This window comes from Lytechinus variegatus, chromosome 1, assembly GCF_018143015.1.
Source record: "Lytechinus variegatus isolate NC3 chromosome 1, Lvar_3.0, whole genome shotgun sequence".
NCBI lineage: Eukaryota > Metazoa > Echinodermata > Echinoidea > Temnopleuroida > Toxopneustidae > Lytechinus > Lytechinus variegatus.
In genome coordinates this window covers 79,216,721-79,238,540 of record NC_054740.1, presented here as the reverse complement: position 1 = coordinate 79,238,540, position 21,820 = coordinate 79,216,721, and the positions used below count along the sequence as shown (strand labels likewise).

General features: G+C 35.9%; 1 protein-coding gene across 1 annotated transcript; it reads right to left on the bottom strand.

Annotated features, from left to right (window-relative positions):
• Window positions 1-7,775: 7,775 nt before the first annotated feature.
• On the bottom strand, window positions 7,776-10,044 carry LOC121431928 (protein ALP1-like). The gene is made up of 3 exons (XM_041629708.1): window positions 9,717-10,044; window positions 8,747-8,962; window positions 7,776-8,409 (listed from the first exon to the last, which is right to left on the bottom strand). The coding sequence occupies exons 1-3, from the start codon at window positions 10,042-10,044 to the stop codon at window positions 7,925-7,927; spliced, it is 1,029 nt and encodes a 342-aa protein (XP_041485642.1). The 3' UTR covers window positions 7,776-7,924.
• Between the last annotated feature and the right edge of the window lie 11,776 nt (window positions 10,045-21,820).

The following is a 21,820-nucleotide window of genomic DNA, read 5'->3' as shown; positions in this document are numbered from 1 at the left end:
TAGTACTAAGTAACTACATGTAGCTAGCTACAATCACTGTCAGTGACACTACGTCAAACCACTAGTACGAGTAAAGTTAAGTTAGCTGCTACTACTATACGGTACCGGTTACCGTACATTGTGAGCAGAGGCCGAGAAGACAGTGACAGTGCATAATATTCCGATTTTGTCTCTAAAATGGACGTCCATCATTCAAAAATACAATACCTGTATCATTTAACTGAAGAAAATGAGTTTAGGTTCAGTAACAATCACTGGGATAGCACAAAAGCACGAAATACTTTCTATTTGGTGATTTTGTTGTAACTTAGTTCGAGCAATCTGATTTTCTTTCGAGCTCGCTGGTATGGTATGGTATCTGCAAAAGCGCTAACGAGTACTCGCACGAGATGGGTTTTTCTCTTAATTATGGTATGATTTAGGAGTAGACTGAATAGATTATGCCTAATATCACTGAGAAATACGACAAAAAAAAGTTCTAAGAGGCATAGCGAGAGCTTTTAATATAAAGGATGGGAACAATTACTAAGGAAAATGTTTCTGAAATTGAAAATCCCATTTGAAATCGAAACAAACTTCGAGATAAAAAAAAGTGAATTTGAGCTGTAGAGGAACGGGGGGGGGGGGGTAGCACCCTCCCCCTCTCCATCGAGAACCATTAAAACATTTATTGTGGTAAAATAACGGACATACGTAAGTGACCTGACCCTTGGTTATATGCAGAATTTTTTTCGGGGGGGGGGGAGATGCATAAAATAAAAAAAAATTGAAGTGAGAAAAGCGACCGAGCTTGTCATTGCGTGTTTCCGTTCTGTTAAGAATGTTCAGACTTTTCGTGGCATATATTACCTTCATTTGGGAGTGAAACACATTTTTTTTTCAACTTGTAAGATTTTACTGAATAAGCATACCCCCCCCCCCCCCCCGTTGAAAAAGTTGGATCCACCCCTAAACTTCAATAGTGATGCTGTGATTAAAATGATTGACGGAGCGAATGAGGGAAAACCAAGCAATAAAACAATGGAAACGAGTCAGGAAGTGGCAGTATACATAAATTAAATAAAGAAATATATCCAATGAAGTGACATTAAATTTCGCAGTACGTTTTTCATGAATGTGTAAGAATGAAAAAAATAATTAAAATAAATCAATCAGCTAGAAATGTGGAAAGATAAACTTACCTTATTAATCTAATGCACAACATAGTTATAGTTTGAACATCGGGTATAGTCGAGGACGACCTGGCATCATCATGGGTGAGGGGTAGTTTGCAGGCACAGACCCTCATTGGAACAAGTGTGCCTCCACGCAAAGACTAGCACATACAAAACTTGCTGTCCAATCCTGAGCGAGAGAGCCTTCAGTACACAAGGCATGAGTAGGCTGCACATTCAGACCCTTATTTCGAGTGAAGGGTTTGCCCAGCAGACTAGGTGAGGGGTGGGTTATTTCTATTTCTTCAATCATCAGTTCTTCTAATTTATCCATCATTTGATTTCATCAGTCAGTATCAACCTCTCTTGTAACCACACGTACACATACGCCTGCTATCTATATCTTAATTTCTCTTAATCTCTATTAAGACGATCCCTTTATTTTATTCCTCAATTTCAATAGTTCCTGTCCTCTTCTATCGCTCTTAATTTTTGTTGAATATCTTGTCTATCCCCTATTTCATTCACTATCAATAATTATGATACTTCCAAAAGAACGGCACGATACCAAATTGAAGACAAAAATAAAGAATAGAACATAACATTTTAATAAACGAACATGTTCCGAGGTGTCGCACCTCATCCTCAGCCTGAAAATTATTAACAGAGTCATTGCTATTTATACTGTTAGGATGTCAATTATAAATTTCAAGAATGTAGTTACACAGGATTATAAGGTGTGAATTCAATTGTTCAATGGAATGCAGTAAAAAAAAAGTCTATGGATTCATCAGATAGGGGTGGGTTAAATTAAATGGATAACATTATTTGGAAATTGCACACCTGTTGGTTTAGTTGAGGTTGTTTCCATTTGATGAAAAGCCCTTCTTTTCTTTTTAGTTGAAAATCTGTTTGAGCAGTATCGAGAATTTTGAAACAATGGGTATTTCATTCTAACTAGCATTGGGGTGACGATTGCAAGTGTCTCCAGACATGGTAGACAGTGACTGTGTGTAACTACATGTACATTCTTGAAATTTATACTTGACATCCTAACTGTATAAATACCTATGACTCTGTTAATAATTTTCAGGCTGAGGATGAGGTGCGACACCTCGAAACATGTATGTCCTATTCTTTATTTGTGTCTTCACTATCAATTGTTATTGTCTTTGTATTCGTCTACCGTTCTTGTTCAATCTCTTTCAAGCATATAGGCCTATACCCTTAAGTATTTTATTTATTCAGATCATTCTTTCCTCTCTGATCTCGCCTTTTCTTCTCTTTAACTTCAATCGTTTCCTTCAGTCACACATATATAATATGACGGTACAAGACTCTTACATTGTTTTGTTTCTTCAGCATCAATAAGATCAGGAATGATGTCCTCGTACATGTATATTAATTCCTCTTGAAACGTGGTTAAATTGAACAACCCTAGCTGTATGTGAACTTAACTGGGGTCAATTAATTACACCGTCTCGCGCATTTTGTGGACAATGAATAGAGGTGTGAAGATTATAGAACAGCTAACAATGAGAAGGCTGTAAGTTACACAATGATCTTTTGTGTAACTGTTTGAATAGAACATGTATTAAGCCAATTAAGTCAATCCCGTTATTTTATTCCTCTATATCAATAGGTCCTGTCCTCTTCTATCGCTCTTAATTTTTGTTGAATATCTTGTCTATGTCTATCCCCTATTTTATTCACTATCAATTATGATACTTCCAAAAGAACGGCACAATACCAAATTGAAGACAAAAATAAAGAATAGAACATAACATTTTAATAAACGGAACATAGTCATTGCTATTTATACAGTTAGGATGTCAAGTATGTAGTTACACAGGATTACAAGGTGTGAATTCAATTGTTAAATGGAATGCACTAAAAAAATACAAATTCTATGGATTCATCAGATAGGGGTGGGTTAAATTAAATGGATAACATTATTTGGAAATTGCACACCTGTTGGTTTAGTTGAGGTTGTTTCCATTTGATGAAAAGTCCTTCTTTTATTTTTAGTTGAAAATCTGTTTGAGCAGTATCGAGAATTTTGAAACAATGGGTATTGCATTCTAACTAGCATTGGGGTGACGATTGCAAGTGTCTCCAGACATGGTAGACAGTGACTGTGTGTAACTACGTGTACATTCTTGAAATTTATACTTGACATCCTAACTGTATAAATACCAATGACTGTTAATAATTTTCAGGCTGAGGACGAGGTGCGACACCTCGAAACATGTATGTTCTATTCTTTATTTTTGTCTTCACTATCAATTGTTATTGTCTTTGTATTCGTCTACCGTTCTTGTTCAATCTCTTTCAAGCCTATAGGCTTGTACCTTTAAATTTAAGTATTTTATTTATTCAGATCATTCTTTCCTTTCTGATCTCGCCTTTTCTTCTGTTTAACTTCAATCGTTTCCATCAGACACACATATAAACCCCTCAAAAAAAGTTTTGCAACTCGTTTTGGGGGTGATATCTTTTTGGTTAATGAAGTATAAAAGATGAAACTGGTATCTTTGGAAAGCTGAATTATTCTTCTTTACAATGACATGCAATTTGCTGTGATTATGTAATCATGGAATATGCAGTCACCCTGAACATCGAGAAAAGTCAGAAGTGAAATGTTGCAAAATGCATTGATTTCCAACAAGAGTCTCAATTTCTATAGAATTTCCACCATGCAGGTGACAGTGAATGCACTCGGTCCATCCTCGAAACAATTGGAAATTCGCTATTGCAAACGACGCATTTTGCAACATTTCATGTCTAACATTGCTGCGTATTATCATGTCTGTGTATTTCATGATAACACTAGCATGACAAATGACACATGATTGTAAAGAAGAATAATCATGCTTTCTAAAGATATCACTTTTACACATGATGATGGCACATTAAGAAATTTATTAGCACTAAAACTTGCAGTATGAGTTGCAGAACTCAAACATGACATGGCAACGAATTTTGCAACATTTCATTTTTTACATTGCTGCATATTAATATCATGTCTGTGTATTTCATGATAATTCTGGCATTACAAATGACACATGATCGTAAAGAGGAATAATCATACTTTCCAATGATACCACTTTTACATATGATGATGGCACACTAAGAAATTTATTAGCACTCAAACTTGAGCTGCGGAACTTTTTTGAGGGGTTTATAATATGACGGTACAAGACTCTTACATTGTTTTATTTCTTCAGTATCAATCTTCCCTATCGAACGTGTACATTATTTATATAGACAGAAAGATAAGATCAGGAATGATGTCCTCGTACATGTATATTAATTACTCTTGAAACGTGGTTGAATTGAACAACCCTAGCTGTATGTGAACTTAACTGGGGTCAATTAATTACACCGTCTCGCGCTTTTTGTGGACAATGAATAGAGGTGTGAAGATTATAGAACAGCAAACAATGAGAAGGCTGTAAGTTACACATCTGATCTTTTGTGTAACTGTTTGAAAAGAACATGTATTTAGACAGTCCATGAATACCCACCCCCAAATAATTGTCCAATATAGTTGGCATTTTGGGGCCCGGAGTGTTGATGAGGGTGACGATGATGGTCATGAGGATGATATTGAAAATCTATCATATATTTTGGATAAAAATCACCTGTTGTCGATAAAAAGAGAAACAATTGCAATAATTCCTGGTTGTCTGTTCTATATAGACGAACAATACACAGGGCAACATTAAAATGAATATACATAAACATATTAGCAAGAGATAATTGATATGCACATGGATTAAAACGAGTCAATTCATAAAAAGATACCATTGCAACATTTTATTAATATTACTGAAATACATTTATAGGGAATTATGTTTTAAATGTTTTTTTACGTTACAGCTATAACGTAAGTGAAATGTTTTATAGTAATGAGAAAACCATTTTTATATGATTTTAACATTTCCCATAAACATTTTTATGATATTTTGTCAATGTTTTGTGCCACGGAAAATGGAGTATATTGGTAAAGCAAGAAAACTGGAAGGTAGTGACTTAATTGACCTCAAAAGGAATAGAATTCCCGGATCATATACACACCAATAATATAAGCCTCGGGTAAGTTGAACTGGAGTTATCATGTTGAGAAGGAAAAGTTAACGAATGGACGGACAGACGGACACCGAGTGTGTCCTTCATACGGGCGGGCGTAAAAAGACGATATAGCCTACAGGGGCAGGCTGTTGCTGGAATGATGAACGGGGAGAAAGGGAACAGAGTAACACTAACAGGCATATAAAATATTTAAGGAAGATGCAAGGGGGGGGGGACTGAATAAGATTTTTCAGAAAGTGCTGATGCTAGGCATTTAAAGCAGGGCCACTTGCGGGTTTTCTTTTTCCGGGAAGGGGGGTTCAAGATGGCCGATCGAAGAGAAAAGAGGGAGAAGTAGGAGGAAGAAGACGACGGCGAGGAGAAGGAATGAAGGATAAAGAAGATAAGGATACAAGAGAAGCAACGGATGATATGTTGAATGAACGAATGAAGGTGATAAAGGTAAAGAAAGAAGAAGAACAGGAAGAAAACAAAGTGAAAGACATAAGAATTGAATGAGAATAAATAATATACGAATGATGATATTGAAAAGTAATCTTTTTGGGGTATAAAATCATGTGTTATCGATAGCGATAAAATGAAATATGATGGGAAGTGAATCATCTTTGAATAAAAGACGTAACCGATAAACGTACAGAATTTTACAGAAAATGATGGAAATCAAATTTACTAGTTCTTCGAATAAACAACTAATTAAAACACAGAACTGATGAACAGGAAAATGGAAAGCAAATATACTCGTCCTCTGAACGTCGGAATGATGGAAAGTGAATCTACTTGTTCTTGGAATGAACGATGTAACAGATAAAATAAAAATACAGAATCGTTGAATAGAAAAATGAGGGAAAGCGTTTTTTTTTTCTTTAAATAAAAGACTTAACTGATGAAACAATGAAAAGAATTGATGGAACTAAAAAATGATATGAAGGTAATCAACTCGTTCTTGCAGTGAACGATGCAATTAAACTATACAGAATTGAACAGAAAAATGATTGAAAGCGAATGTTCTTTGAATAAAAGACGCAAGTGATTGAATGAAAAAAAAACACAGAATAAATGAACAGAAAATGATTGAAATCGAATCTTCTTTGAATAAAAGTCGTCAGTAATGGAAAAACACAAAAATATTGATGAACAGAAAATGATAGTTAGCAAATCTAGTAATCTCTGTTCCATTCTGAGTAGATCTCGTATCTCATAGGTTGTTTTGTTTATTTAAATGTATGATTATTCTGACTTAATTCTAAATCTCTATTTCATAACTTCATAATAAAACTCAAATCTGAATTAAACTCGTCCTTTGAATTGACTTCGTAACGATTACATGAAAAAAAGTCAATCAATGAACAGAAAAATAATGGTAATCTAATCGTCCTTTAAATGAACGACGTAACAGAAAAATACAAATACAGAATTCATGAACAGAAAAATGATGGAAAGCGAATCTACTTTGAATAAAAACGTAAGTGATGAAATTAAAAACAAAAAACACAGAATTGATAAACAGAATATGATGGTTAGCAAATCTACTCGTCCTTTAAATAAACGACGTATTACTGATTAAAAAAAAAAAAAAACAATGAACAGAAAACGATGAGCATAGGCGGCGGGAGGGGGACAGATCCCCCTAAATTTGAGGTGGGAGGATGGTTCCCCTCTAAAATTTTAGTTGATAACCTTTTTTTTTTCTTGTCAAATTTTTTTAACTGCGTCCATCACAAGATTTCAGGTGGACCCCTCCTATTTTTGTTGGCTTCCGCCGCCTATGATGGGAAGCGAATCTTCTTCTTTGAATGATGAATAGAAAAATGATGAAAATGTTCGTTCTTTGAATGAAATACGTACCTGATTAAAATTACAGAATTGAAGAACAGGAGATAAAAATAAAAGACATAAATTATTATCTACTCCTTTTAAACGGAAGACGTCATTGATAACATATACACTGAAAAATAAACCTTTAGCTAGCTTCATAAATAAACAGTGGAAAGGGAATCTACTCGTCCTTTAAGCCAAAGATGTCACAATAACTGGGTCACTCGGTCAGGAACTGGGCACATGGATTTTTAGCGGGAATTTTTCTGATGCGCGCGCTCGAGGCAGTTTTTCAACCTACTGTCTATCGGGTTGATATTTTGAAGTGCAAATGACTGGATGGTAGATTAAAAGAGAATTGAACAAAGTGGGTTTAGCCATAATGTTGTTAGCCCATCTGATAAATAGACCAAGTGACAATAGAACATCCGTCAGTAAACTGACGGGATCGCTTGAGATTGCGTCTTGTTTTTACCAAAAAGTGTCTAGTGTTGAGGCGAAAAGTACATGGACAAATGGTGATCAGATCTGACTAAAATCTCGTGTTTGACGTGATAATTGGGCCTCTCTTCAGCCAGCGGCCTGCGGGAATTACCGCGGGAATTTCACACGTGAAATTGGCTGGCGGTAATTTTTTGGTTCACGCCTGTCTCGCGGTAGGTGCGTGACCCCTCGGGAGGGTGTCAACTTTATTCCGAGCAATACTGTATATTACAATCCATGGGTTGATTCTTTAACATATGTCCAAGTTCTTCAAATAAGAGCATATTCATGATGGTTTTCCAGATTTGACCTGCTGATACATTGATTCCTTCGCTTAACTTAAACATCCAGGTTCTTCAAATGAAAACATGGTTGGCTTATAACATATTCATGATGGTATTCCGTATTTGACCAGCTGGTACATTTCCTCCAATATCTTGGATTCCTTGTGGTTGTTGAAGTCTATCGGCGGCCTCTTGTTCTGCCCATTCCCTGTCCCATGCTTCGTCATATTGATCTTTGTGAATTTCACATATACTGTGAAGCACACAGCACGTAGTGACAACATCTGAGGCAAAACCTGTTTCGACATCAAGTCTTTTCAGCAACCGTCTCCAACGTCCTTTAAGTCTTCCAAAAGCGTTTTCCACAACCATACGAGCTGAACTGAGCCTGAAGTTGAAATGAGCTTGCTGCCGAGTGAGCTGATGGTTATTGGTGAATGCTTTCATCAACCAGTTCTTAAATGGATACATGTGTAGGCAGGATCTCCAATTATGCAAACTGGGATTTCCACTTCGTTGATCATACGGCTTTTCTGTAAAGAAAAAATATATCAATTTATGCAACAAAAAGTTAAGAGCTTATAATGAGATTATTTTAATTTCACAAGGCCCTTTCCTTTATAATACATATATCCTGATTTAAAAAAAAAAGAAAAGCAACATCTAAGTACACTGAATTCATGTTTCATCCCCACATTGCTTATGATGCCGAAAAGATGTTCATTCAAGGTTGATAGTGTAGGATACCCCCCAAACAATAGTCCTACTAATGATCACTAAATGAATAGTGGCAGTTACTTAAAATTAATTGTGATTTCAGAATCAAATACAAAATACAGGTTTCCCAGTTTGCCTTGATAGAAAAAAAAGGTTAGGTACAGAATAATTATACAAACTTGCATGACAAATTCATACTTTTTTGTGAAAAGAGATATGTTGATGAAATATTTACCTCGTGAGGAAACAAATAGCCACCTTGATCATCTTCGGCCTTCAAAAAAACATCAGAATGGGACAGAACTCGAGCATCATGAGTACGACCAGGCCATCCAATGTAGATGTCGGTAAAGCTGCAACAACAACATAAATATTGCGATTTATTAGGATATGCTCTAATGAATAGATAAATGACTTTAAAAATCATAAAATTTATAATTGCATTTTCCTATTTCAAAGTAACCAGATGGGTAATCACTGATCCAGGCCAGGGGCGGATCCAGGATTTTTTGAAAGGGGGGAGGGGACACTATCCCCGAGGAAAAAAAATTGACTTTAAAAAAAGTCTTCACTTACCAAGGGGGGGGGGGCACAATGCTGTTTTAACGGCATTACTACATTACAAATATGAATTGTGCCTGTCAAAGGGGGACAGCACAGCCATGTAGGTATTTTTTCTCTCTTTTGTCCATTGGCCCCTTTTTTGCTGGTGACCCAGGTCGAACCCCCCCCCGGAATTAATCCGGAATCATGGATAAACTCCTGATTTCAAACGAGTCTAGGTATAAACTAAAGTACTAAGTCCCCCTGGGCGTTGTGACGTGCGCCTGTAGTGTAATCCAAGTTATATGGGGAAATTAGAAATTGATGCAGAGGTTCGAGCCTTGGTTACGTCTTTCGGATGGTGACGTTAAAGGTCTGTCCCAGACGTAAATAATCATATCTGATTGATACACGTCTGACAAAACTCAGATCAAATACACCCCCCCAAAAAAAAAATAATAATAATAAAAATACCATTAAATAAATAAAAAAAAAATAGGTGCATCCAATAATCATTACCAGTATTTGTGGTCGACAATGGCTTGAAGAATTATTGAATACCATCTTTTCCTGTTGTGATAATCTGCTGCGTTTTCGCGGGGTGCAATGACTGATAAGTTGGTACCATCGATAGCACCGGCACATTGAGGGAAACCTCTAACTTCGAAGCCCTCAATGGTCTCGTCAAGTCTTGCCCCTGACGGCAATGAAATGTACCTCTGGAAGAGAAGTGAATTTACTCCATGACACACGTCTCTGATAATATAGCAGATAGTTGATATCCCCATTCCAAATAATGTAGACACAGTTCTGTACTCACAAGGAGTGGCAAGCCACCAGTTCGCTGCCGCTAGTCTCCTTCTGTAGTTGATCGGTGTTCCGAAATTCGTTTTCTCTTTCTCCAACACTGGCCGGAGCACTGCAGCTAAATATTCAAATGTTGTTTTGGACATGCGGAAATGTTGTCTCCATTCATTCGGAGTAAAGCCTTGGTCAATCTGCTCCCAAAATACTGGGCCTTGTGGTCGATAATGGCGCCAGATTATTTTTTCAGAGTTACAACCTCTTACAATGGTCATCGTCAATAGTTCGAACATGTGAATTTCTGCATCACTCAAGTGCTTATGATAACGCCGTATCCGAGATCGTGAAGAAAGCAACCTCCTCCTTCTTAATTTCTCTTGATATAATCGCTCTAATAACGATAACTGGGTGAATAATAATGTGTAAGTGCGTAGCAAAGTCAAGAGCAATGGCAAGCATGAAAACAAAATTCTGAGATCCATGTTGTTGTTTCGGAATAAGCTCACTTGAGCTAGGCGATGTCCAGAATCAGAATACGAGTACGACTGTGCGCGGTATCAGAAAATTAAAAAAGCGCGCGCCTTCATTGACCCCGGACTTCCGCCCGGGCCAATCGCCCATTGAACTTTCGCCGGTGAAAAAATGTCAGTGCGAAAGGGTACTTTTTTTTTTTCGCCGGTGAAGTGAGGAATGCGAGGCGGAGAAGTTCGCCGGTGAAGTTCGCCGGTGAAAAATGAAGAGGGCAGCGTGAAAGGGGTATTACATAATGTATATGTGTTTCCGAGAGGCACCAGGAGCAAGTGCCCCTTGCCCCTTCCCTTACAAATGTCAATGCATAGGTATACATACAAGTACAAATACAAGTGAATTTGTAAGATACTGTAAGACATTTAGTGTGCATGTACCTTAAAGTTTAATATATTTCCCCCCTTTTTTATTGAAGTTCAAATAATGTAGAATATTTTGGAATTACACCATCTCAGAAAAAAATGCATACATTCAGTCAGATGTAGGATACATGTACATGAAGTACACACATATACATGTACACCTCTTGTGACCCATTCTCAAGGATACAAGCCTTTCTCAAGTCCTGACAATTCCATTTTCGGCATGAAATTCCTCAAAATATTTGCCTACAGCAAACATGGAAAACAGAATGTTTTGAAACTGTGTCAACTTGGAACAGCACAAAAGTTCAGTGACACTGACCTGAATTATATGGTATAAAGTAAACCCCTACATGTATATTTGATGGATGGATAAAATCTGAGATCATTTAAATTTCAATTCCAACTCCCTGATTCTATCCTAATTTATGATGCAACTTTCTTTTTCTTAATTTGCTTCTTTATACATGTATCAGGGTGCTACATAAGCACTTGCCCACTTGCCCGATTGCCCGGGGCAAGTAAAAGTTAGAGTCTGGCAAGTGTTTTGAAGTAAAGACCAAAACTACTTGTCCAAATTCGTCAAGCAAATTCTCACTGTAGAATGACCAGAATTTAGGGTCGATATGAGATGATATTGACCCTAATTTTGGTCATGGCAGGCAAGATAAAATCACTTTGGAAAAAAGAAATGCAATAACAAGGTAGATGTCAAAAGAGAGAAAAAGATCAATGTTTTTTTTATAATACCGCAAAACTTTCTTTTCAAGAGGTAAAACTTTTTTTTCAAGGATTTTTCCGGGCAAGTGAAATAGATTTCCTGACTGAGCAAGTGCTTTCAAAGAGTTATGTAGCACCCCGCATGTATGTATTCCTACTCCCTCTTGAATCCTTAAAAAAATATAAATATTCATTTTAAATTTTGATCCCCACCCCTACCCCTCCTACTAATTGTAAAAATATAATCAATATATAAATCAATAAATAATCACATCAATATATCATTATAATAATCAAATCAATAAAATAAATCCCCATACCCCCAAAAAAATTAAAGTAATTTTGATTAATTAAAAAAATAAAAGCTGAAATATTACATGTAGCTAAATTTCAAAGTAATTCTGCTGGTCATGACAGCAGACACAGAAAGATTGTTACTTGTACACCATTAGGCATGTTTGTATTAAAGTCTAATCAATCCAAAACAAATGCACCTATACCCAACTTTATCAATGGTATTTCAGACCACTGGCATGCAGATGGGGAGGGGGCGCTTGGGGGCCAGCTCCCCCCCCCCCCCCATAAAAAAGGAAAGGATGAAACATAAATGTCAAAATCTAACACAAGTCTTAAATAAAAATGGTCAAAATTTTCACTCACTCGCTTTGATTGTTCATATAGCATTTAAGAGAATTTTGCCCCATTTGCCATGTCTGGCTACCTTTAAAAAATTTGGCTCATTATACCACTGCTTCATCAAATCATCAAAATCAGCAGAGATAAAATGACATCAAGGATATACATGTATCCATGAAATCACAGTGTCTGTTTATTACTAATAATCCTTTGTTTTCAACTGAAACCTACACACTCACCACAAAGAAACATGCATAATACTGTAGTCTACCAGATACTCAGAAAAACTGTAGAGTGTTAATATCTTTTTAGTTTTTTGTATCAATATCTGATAAAGCTTGATAAATTGATTTTAATTCATGCATTACATGTAGGTTCATCCACACACATTATAATTAGAAATATATGCATATGATGTACTCAAATGAGCAAATTGTACTTTATAAACAATACTTTAGATCTATGTGAGTAAACACATAAACTTGTATTTGAAGGATCAACAGTGTAATCTAGATGTGTAAATAAGCCTACGTGTTGGGATGCATGTACAGTGTAATACATGCAGGACCTAAATGTATACAGTATGTAGGTCTTTATTTTATGTATTGTTTTTATATAAAAATTGATGCAAACAAAAAAAATATTAGTATACTTTTAATTTCACTATAAAGCTCAAAAAAAAATTCTGTTTAAAAGAAGAGACAGAAGTCTTAAAATCATGTCAAATTTTTATAAATGCATGTGTTTATCATCATCATGAAATCATGAAGAAACTGGAAAGAAAACAATATGACCATTTTTCAGCAGAACTTTATATTATAGAAATTCATATCGCACTTCGAGATTCGCTATAAACATGATTTTGGTTTATACTTTTTTTTTAAAGATCAATAAATTTCTTAGCCCATCTGTAGAACTTCCATTATCAATGATTATCTTTCTCATTTTTCTACTTTTACCAGTAGGCCTACTACAATCGTAATACCAAGGTTGAATTGCCCTATAAAACCCTTCACCAGCCATTTTACACTCGAAAAATGTCAAGATGGCATGCTCAGCATACAAGATGGATATTTCACAAAAAAGGGCCAGGTTCATGCCCAGTGTATGACCTCAGAGATTTATGTTTTTGATCTCTCAATACCTCTGCCTTCCAATACCAAAAAATGATCAAGAAGGGGGCAATTTCATTTTCTTGCCCCCCTGAGGGAAATCTGAGGCACACATTTGTAGCCCATCGAATCACCCAATTAACACCACGGAAAGCAAATTAAAGTCTGCAGAGCCCTTGGGTGTGAAATTAGCACTGTATGACATACAGCTCTCGACTGGAAGCAGTGCAGTTCCTCAGACAAAAAAACAACTAGATCCTTTCCCGATGCTTTACACCAATTTAATCACAAAAAATACATGCACTTGTTGGGAATAGTATTCTGATCACAAAATACCAGGTGGGTGTTTCATAAAACTGTTCGTAACTTAATTAAATGTTCATTGGTGATTATTTAGCGCGAAAGAAAGGTTCACCAATCGTTCTTAAAGCCACTCTTACATGTACTTAAGAACAGCCTTCTGAAACGGCCCTGATCACGTCTTTCGGATGGTGACGTTAAAGGCGGTCCAAGACGTAAATAATCATACCTGATTGATACACGTCTGTCAAAAACTCAAAATACATGTACACATACGCCCCCAGGTATTTTGCAAACTTGTGTAAAATCGAAGTGCTCTTTAATAATATCCCCACAAAAAAAATGCCTGCAAATTAATGTTAAGATCATGATTACTTCATTGTCAAAGTGGTATTTGCAGAGTTACATGTGGATCAAGAAACTTGTTTTTGTGCAGCAAGAAAATTGGACATCATATGCTGGTGGAGTGCCACTCTGCAGACTCATTACTATGTACAAGAATTTCTTAATCAGGTTGGTGTGAAATCTTAAAAATAATGATCAGGTATTCTGCACAAGTTCTCCTATTTCATGGGTAATTGTGATTGGGCGCGGGTGTGAAAATACTAATATTTCCATCATTGAGTGCAACAATACAAAAATTAATGTGCAACTTCTGAAAAGAGATTCCGCTGCTTTTACAGCCGCATTTGCATGATGAGCCACCAATTCAATTGCTAAGATTTTGTCTGATGCCGTGCTTTGATTGAATTACAAGCTAGTAAAGGTGTGATCGGGACAGACTACTGTGTCTTCACCAGGGGACAGTTCCACAAAATCATCTTAAGCCTAAGTTCATGAACAGTTCATAAAACATACAAAAATTTTATAGAATATTTTTCTAAAGGATGCCAACAATTTCAAAACTGATGATGGTCTTGTGAAACCAACCTCTTCTGCCTAATATATGTAGAAAAGTAGAATCTACATGTACACTCATAGTGCACATGTTTTGAATGGAAGTCCACCGTGCATGGTCAGAAAAAAAAACTTGTTTTTCAAGGAAAGTTTGTGAAAGTAATAATAATTTGTAATCAAAATATGTATATTAGGTAGGCCTACCTAATTCTAAATAAAAAAATCTGTTATGTACTTCTGAAAGTTTGATACTCACACATCAGCATACGATTGCAAAAGCTGAACTTTAAATTTCTCTAAAAATTTTTTGAAAATACCCTATACACTAATTGTGAATTAAATAACATTGTGAGCTAGAAAGTTCTATTGTCATTATTACAAAGTGATAGATTAAAAAAACAGCACAGAGAATAAGGAAAGGATTATTTTCAACATATTATGTATAATACATGTACACTTTGGATTATTTTGTTATTGGCAAGCTGAAATTGATACATTAGTAGGGTTTTTTATGTATAAACAAGCCATTTAATAGCCATTTGTTTTTAATTTATCTGATGGAAACCAATGCATCTGTACACTGCATGGTAAATTTTTTTTTTTAATATGTGTTCATGGTATTTTACAAACAATAATAGTACAATTAAGTCTACTGAATACTTAATTTCAGCAGGCCTCCAGCCATCTACTACAAATGTACATGTACATTGTGCATGCACTCACAAAACATAATCTGGGTCCTGTAACACAAAGCTTAGCAATCATCCTAGAACGTTTTTTACGACTGATTGCAATTGACTATGATGTACAATCAATCGTAAAAATCAAGTGTACGATTAATCGCTAGTCTTCGTGTTACGGGACTCTGATTGTATTTCCATAACAAGCCATTGTCCACTTTCATCTCCACTGGTTTTGCTTTATCATCGAAGCTTTAACTTTCAGTAAAAGTAATTATCAGACAAGTGATGCATGTACATCCAATATTTAATAAATGTTGGAAATGAAAAGCACTATCACTCAGACACTCCCACTTGTTCCCCTCCAGAGAAAATATGACAAAAATTATTGAGAGTTTGAAAATATTTTTTGAAACTTGGTAGGAATATTACTGTATTTTCCCCTTTTTCCACCCAAGATTGATGGCCTACATTGTAAACTCTAAATGCATTCAGTCATGCATGTTTGACTATGATTATGATGTCTGCTATTTTTCACTATTTGACAGAAGTTAGTTTCTAAAGTAGCAACCACATTTTTGGAATTTTCTTTATACTTTGGTTCATTCCCTGCCTCTACATGTAATCCCTTAAAAAAGAAAACTTAATATATTTTACCTGTCTATCATCGAGATATGAAATCTTTCACTTCTGTCATCAATACCAGTGAGAAATCTCCTACGCAATATTTTCTTTTCTACGTATGTACTGTATTTTGTAGGGTTTTTCAGAAGATCATTGCCACATGGCCTATGAAGATTCAAAGGTCTTGCTCATAAAACTTTTTTTTCCTTTTCCATGTTTTGAAAATACATTTTATCAACTGTACTTTAATTTTCTTTCTTCTGATGAAAGATACATTTACCAATCGATAATATGAAGGAGTAGAGGAAATGACAGAGAGGGGAAAAAACTAGCAACAATTTTGTGCAGAAAAGTATTCGAACTTGAGATGGTGGTATTTGACTGAGAAATTTAGAGTGAATGCCTTGAATTCCTTGGAGTAACTCTCATTGAAAGTAGGAAAGTACTCTAGACCTGCAGCAGCTTACCTCTTTGTCAGATTCACCTACACAAAGGTCATACTGAAAGTCTAGCAATTACATGTACCGGTATATTTAAAGGACCATCATAACAAAAGTTCTAATACCGCCCTTTCACACGTGAATCTTGATTGCAATTCTCTTTAGAATCATCGGACCTTTCACATAGAAAATTTGTAGCGTAATTTGAGTGAAACTTAACTGGAATTCACCTCCAGAGTAGAATTTGAAATCATGATTGTGATAGCATTCATGATTCTAGTTTGGTTTCACACGTGCTAAAAATTTGTCATTAGCCTTATTTTTCACTGGAATCATCATTCAAATTACAACTTTCTTTTCCATGTGAAAAGGAGGTTAGTTAAACTAAACTTAATTACAGACAATGCAAGCAATAATTCTTACAGAAATCCTTTAAAATCAAGGTAAATGGAGATATCGACCTTTTATGGTCTGTGTACATGTACAGGAAGTTTATAAAGCACCCAAAATGTTGAGTAATAATGAAAACTACAAGCTCTGAATATTGAATGAGCTGAAAATTGCGAAGACAAAAATACACACATACAGTATGCACATGGGAATGTGCATGAAGTACGGATGAGACAAAGATCTGTATAATGGAAGAGAACCACAATAACTTCAAATAATAATATCTTTGTTTCTTTATCCAATCAAAGTTTAAAAGCGAACAGCCAATCTTAAAAAGTCAAGACTTTTTGAAAACTTTACCTAAAAATGGTTGAACAGAAAAAAATTCAAAATACCTATGGCATATGGCATGACATCAAGTTGATAAACATGACTACATGCACATGTATAGCTATTACCCCTTCTGAATTTATAAATCTCGCATTATCTCCACTCTGCAAAAATGATCAGAAAGCAATGATTTTGTACCATTATACCCCACTCAGCATTGCAGCGCTTGTCTGTCCATGTAAAGTACTTTACATAGACTTGCATGCACGTACTCACTGACCAACAAGTTTTTTTGTTTTTTTTATATTAAGATGAATTTATCTTCATGTAACTGTGTATGAAAATTGACTTTATCAATATCAGCGAGGGGGGCAGATACATGTACCAAAAACTACATGTACCGGTATTTGTATTTGCTGAAAGACATTACCCTGACAAAAAGTTTAAATTGTAAAAATAGCACCAAAAAATAACAATATTGCTGAAGGTTTGAAAAAAGATTAATGAAATGTCTTTTTTTTAATTGAAAGTTGAAACTCAATTTCATTGTACTTTCAGAGTATATCAATAGACATAGCTTTTCACTCGTTCCTGAATGAACACAAAAATTAAGTAATCAAGAGCCATTCAAAATTTGTATTTCTGCAGTTTATATTTCATGTACTTGTACATATAATCAGGGGCAGCTGCCTGTTTATGAAGTCACAAATCAAAATTCAAAGTTTTAATAACTTTCCTAATCTTTGATGGCTTTTCCTCAAACCTTCACCAAGTTTTACTTATTTTTCCTTATTTTTTCGGGGGGTTTTTTTCCTCACAAACTTTTCATTAGGGTGAACTTTCCCTTTAATAACATTCCTGGATTTGTCTTGCGAAGAGACTAATGGATACCAATGAGGCAGGCCGTGAAAAGTTTTCAATGAAAATAGTGTCTAGTCCTGGAGATCCAGAGCCTTTGTAATTGGCCTGTCATCGCACTTCTGAATTGATTTCAATTGAATATCTGGCTCTTATCTGGGTCTACACTATATTCACAGTACATTAGAAAGGGGACACATGCAGTCGTATTGGTAGAAGGATTACAGTTGAAACGAGGGAAGGTGACGATAGAATGGTGTTCGTTTAGGAATCTAAGAAGAATCTACAAGAGAGGACTTCCAATCAGAAACACGATTTAGAAAGCAATCATGCTACTTGAGTAGAATACGCCAAGGCTATTAAATGTATAAATAAATGCACTGGATGACTGGGGAAAATACATGCATATTGTAAATATTCAATCACAAGAACATGATCAATGTGCAAACATGTATACAAACAATTGTGTTTCTGCTGCCTACTTGTACCATGTATAGTACACGAAGCCCACAGACTCGGCCTACTACAGATTACATGCAACAATGAACAGGGAAATCTATTCATTTGCATTAAAATACAGTTAGATAATGGAAAATTCTTTGTTATTAATTATTATTTCGTCTCTTTTGTGTGTGTGTGCGCGTGTGTGTGTGTGTGGAGCTTGAGCATCTCTACCATCTGTACATGTAGAAAGTGGTATCTTTGCAATGCATCACCGAGGATTAGAGTATTACACAAGCTACATGTACATGTAGCTATTAAACCTTCCCACATTTATGATAAAAAGGTTGGGCATCTGTCACATATGGAGAAATCTTTCAACGAGCCTTGATTGTAACAGACCAATGGATAATAGACAAGCTTTACTAATTAGCATGACAAACTCTTTCATGGTTGCCAAGACGAGAGTTATAAGGTGGTTTCAGACCGCCTCGAAGTTCGTCAGTTCCAGGTATTCTCTGATCGGGAAATTTACCCCAATCAGAAAATACCAGGTATTTTGGTAATGTGAAAGCAAACTACATGTACGCGTAATTTCCCCGAAAGAAAATACCTGCTAAATTGTAGGTACTTAGCGAAATTACGAGAACTTCGTGGGGATTTTTCCAAGGTCGCAGGTATTTTGGCGATGTGAAAGCAAATTACGGGAACTTATAGCCCAGCGTGTCGTTGGGTGCGGCGGCGTGGGTGGCTGCTGGGCTAGTGATTTTGTATCTCGCGCCTTGCTTGCTTATCAGACCATACTGCACATGCTCGTAACTTCTGGAACTTATCCCGAAAGGGTATGTTTCAGGGCGGTGTGAATGCAGGAATAATTAATGGGTATTTTTTAGCCTAAAAAAGTTCTCGTAATTTAATGGGGATTCTTGTGATCGAGGTGGTTTGAACCACCTATGTCCTATTGATGAACGGTGCGTTAAAATGATTTCCTCATTTAATTTTTTTTTTTTTATTTTAAATGTAGGAAGTACATGTACACAAAGGGTAGTCAATGGCCATGTTTCATCAACACAGATTCTCAAATAGCAACTCAACCCAGGTTAGGATTATATGCATTTTCAAATTGCTAGCACAAAGTTCCATCAGAGAGATGAGATTTGGGATTTATGTTTTGTAGTTTACTATTAAAGAAGCACGATCTTTGGGGCACACATTCATGGTACATGATACAGATACAATGTATGCTTCGCTGCTTTTGGTACATCAGCATTAGTCCAAAGATCTGCTGATGTCACTTCACGCAGCAGGAGACGGAGCCAACCAGCAAAGATCTTGAACAGTAGAAGAAGCATGCGCCAACTGAGAATCCTCAGGGATTGGGCATTCTGAACATGGCATCTGCGTAGATGTACAATGACCATGATAGGGCAGCTGGCACCACCCACAAGTGCGTACGTATGTCAAACAGCCCCCTCTGAATCCGGGGACCATGCACGTCCACCTTCAAAGTGATCATGATTCCACAGAATCACTTTTCAGAATGCTATTTGAGGGCATTTCATGTACATGTATATATGCAAGTCCTATAATTTATATCAAGACTTAAACTAGCATATCAATGATGTGGAGCTCATCCGGCATCTCGCAACGAAATTTAACACAATTTTAATTTCAGCCCAGTTGACACTAGTGAATATTATATTGGTGACATAAATTGAGGATTTAGAATTAAATTGATGAAGAAATGATATAAATTAAGCATAAATAACTTTCTAGTCAAAATTTCTTAACTCTGTGTAGAACCTTGGTAAACCTCATGTAGCTCTCAGATGGAACAGAAATAATCAAAATCAATTCACAAATAAATAAGTCATTTTGGGGGAGTTTTGAAAATATATGAATAAATTAGCATATTTAATGAATTTCAAAATTCTGTGTTGAAATTTTGTATCACCACCTCGAGCTATCATATTAAGCAAACAAAATTGAAATTGATCCAACACATGAAGAAGAAAAAGAATTTTTGTGATTTATGAAAAAATTTTGCATAAATTAGCATAAGTAAGTAAGTTTCCAGACAAAATTTCAAAATTTTGTGTACAAGTTTGGTGAACCTCATGCAGCTCTACCAGATGGAAGAAAAAAATCAAAATCTGTCAACAAATAAAGAAGAGGCATTTTCTGTGATTTATGAATAAGTTTTGCATGTAAATTAGTATTAATAATTTTCTACTGAAAATTTCAAAATTCTGTGTAAAAATATGGTGAACCTCATGAAGTTCTACATGTACCAGATGGTAGAAAATAATTCAAAATCGGTCAACAAATAAAGAAGAAGAGGCATTTCCTGTGATTTCTGAATAAATTTCAAATAAATTAGCATAAATAATATTTACTGAAAATTTCCAAATTCTGTCTAAAAATATGGTGAACCTCATGAAGTTCTACCAGATGGAAGAAAATAATTAAAAATCGGTCGACAATTAAAGAAGAAAAGCATTTTATGTGAATTTTTAAAAATATGAATAAATTAATTTCGCATAAATAAGCATAAAAATTGTTCTAATCAAAATTTCACAATTCTGTGTAGAAGTTTGGTGAAACTCATGAAGCTCTACCAGATGGAAGCAAAAAATCAAAATTGGTCAAAAAATAAAGAAGAAGAAGCATTTTTTGTGAATTTTGAAAAATGTTCATAAATTTAGCATATTTAATGAATTTCAAAATTCTGTGTAAAAGTTTTGAATCCCCCACCTAGTGCTATCATATACAGTAAAGCAAACAGAATTGAAATCGGACTTGAAATGGCGAAGAAGTAGCATTCTGAAATTGTGGACGGACGACGGACGCCACGCCACGGCATAAGCTCATCTTGCCCTTTGGGCCAATGAGCTAAAAATTGTTTGAGCCCAACCATAGTTTGAACTAAAATGTCTTTGAAAACCATATTCCTTTGGTACATGTATACATGTAGTATGTCGATTGAACACAGCCAAAGCGAGAATAGAGAGAGGGGGTTGTGGGTGAGGGTGTGTGGGGGACTGTGGGTATGTGGAAGTTTTTGTGTAAGTGTGTGTGTGCATGAATATAGAGAAGAGTGTAGACAGACAATGACAGATAAAGCAGCTGTGCTGTCACACATGTTACAATGATGATGCTACAGGGGATGACCAGCTGGTTATCTTTTGTTCCAGGACTCAAGCTGGCCTATACTCAATAGCCTATAGGCGGTTTCAAACCGCCTCGATCACAAGAATCCCCGTTAAATTACGAGAACTTTTTAAGGCTAAAAAATACCCGTTAATTATTCCTGCATTCACACCGCCCCGAAACACATCCTTCGGGATAAGTTCCCGAAGTTACGAGCATGCGCAGTATGGTCTGATAAGCAGGAAAGGCGCGAGATTCAAAATCACTAGCCCAGCAGCCACCCACGCCGCCGCGCCCAACAACACGCTGGGCTAAAAGTTCCGGTAATTTGCTTTCACATCGCCAAAATACCTGCGACCTTGGAAAAATCCCCACGAAAGTTCTCGTAATTTCGCCAAGTACCCACTATTTAGCGGGTATTTTCTTTCGGGGAAATTACGCGTAGTTTGCTTTCACA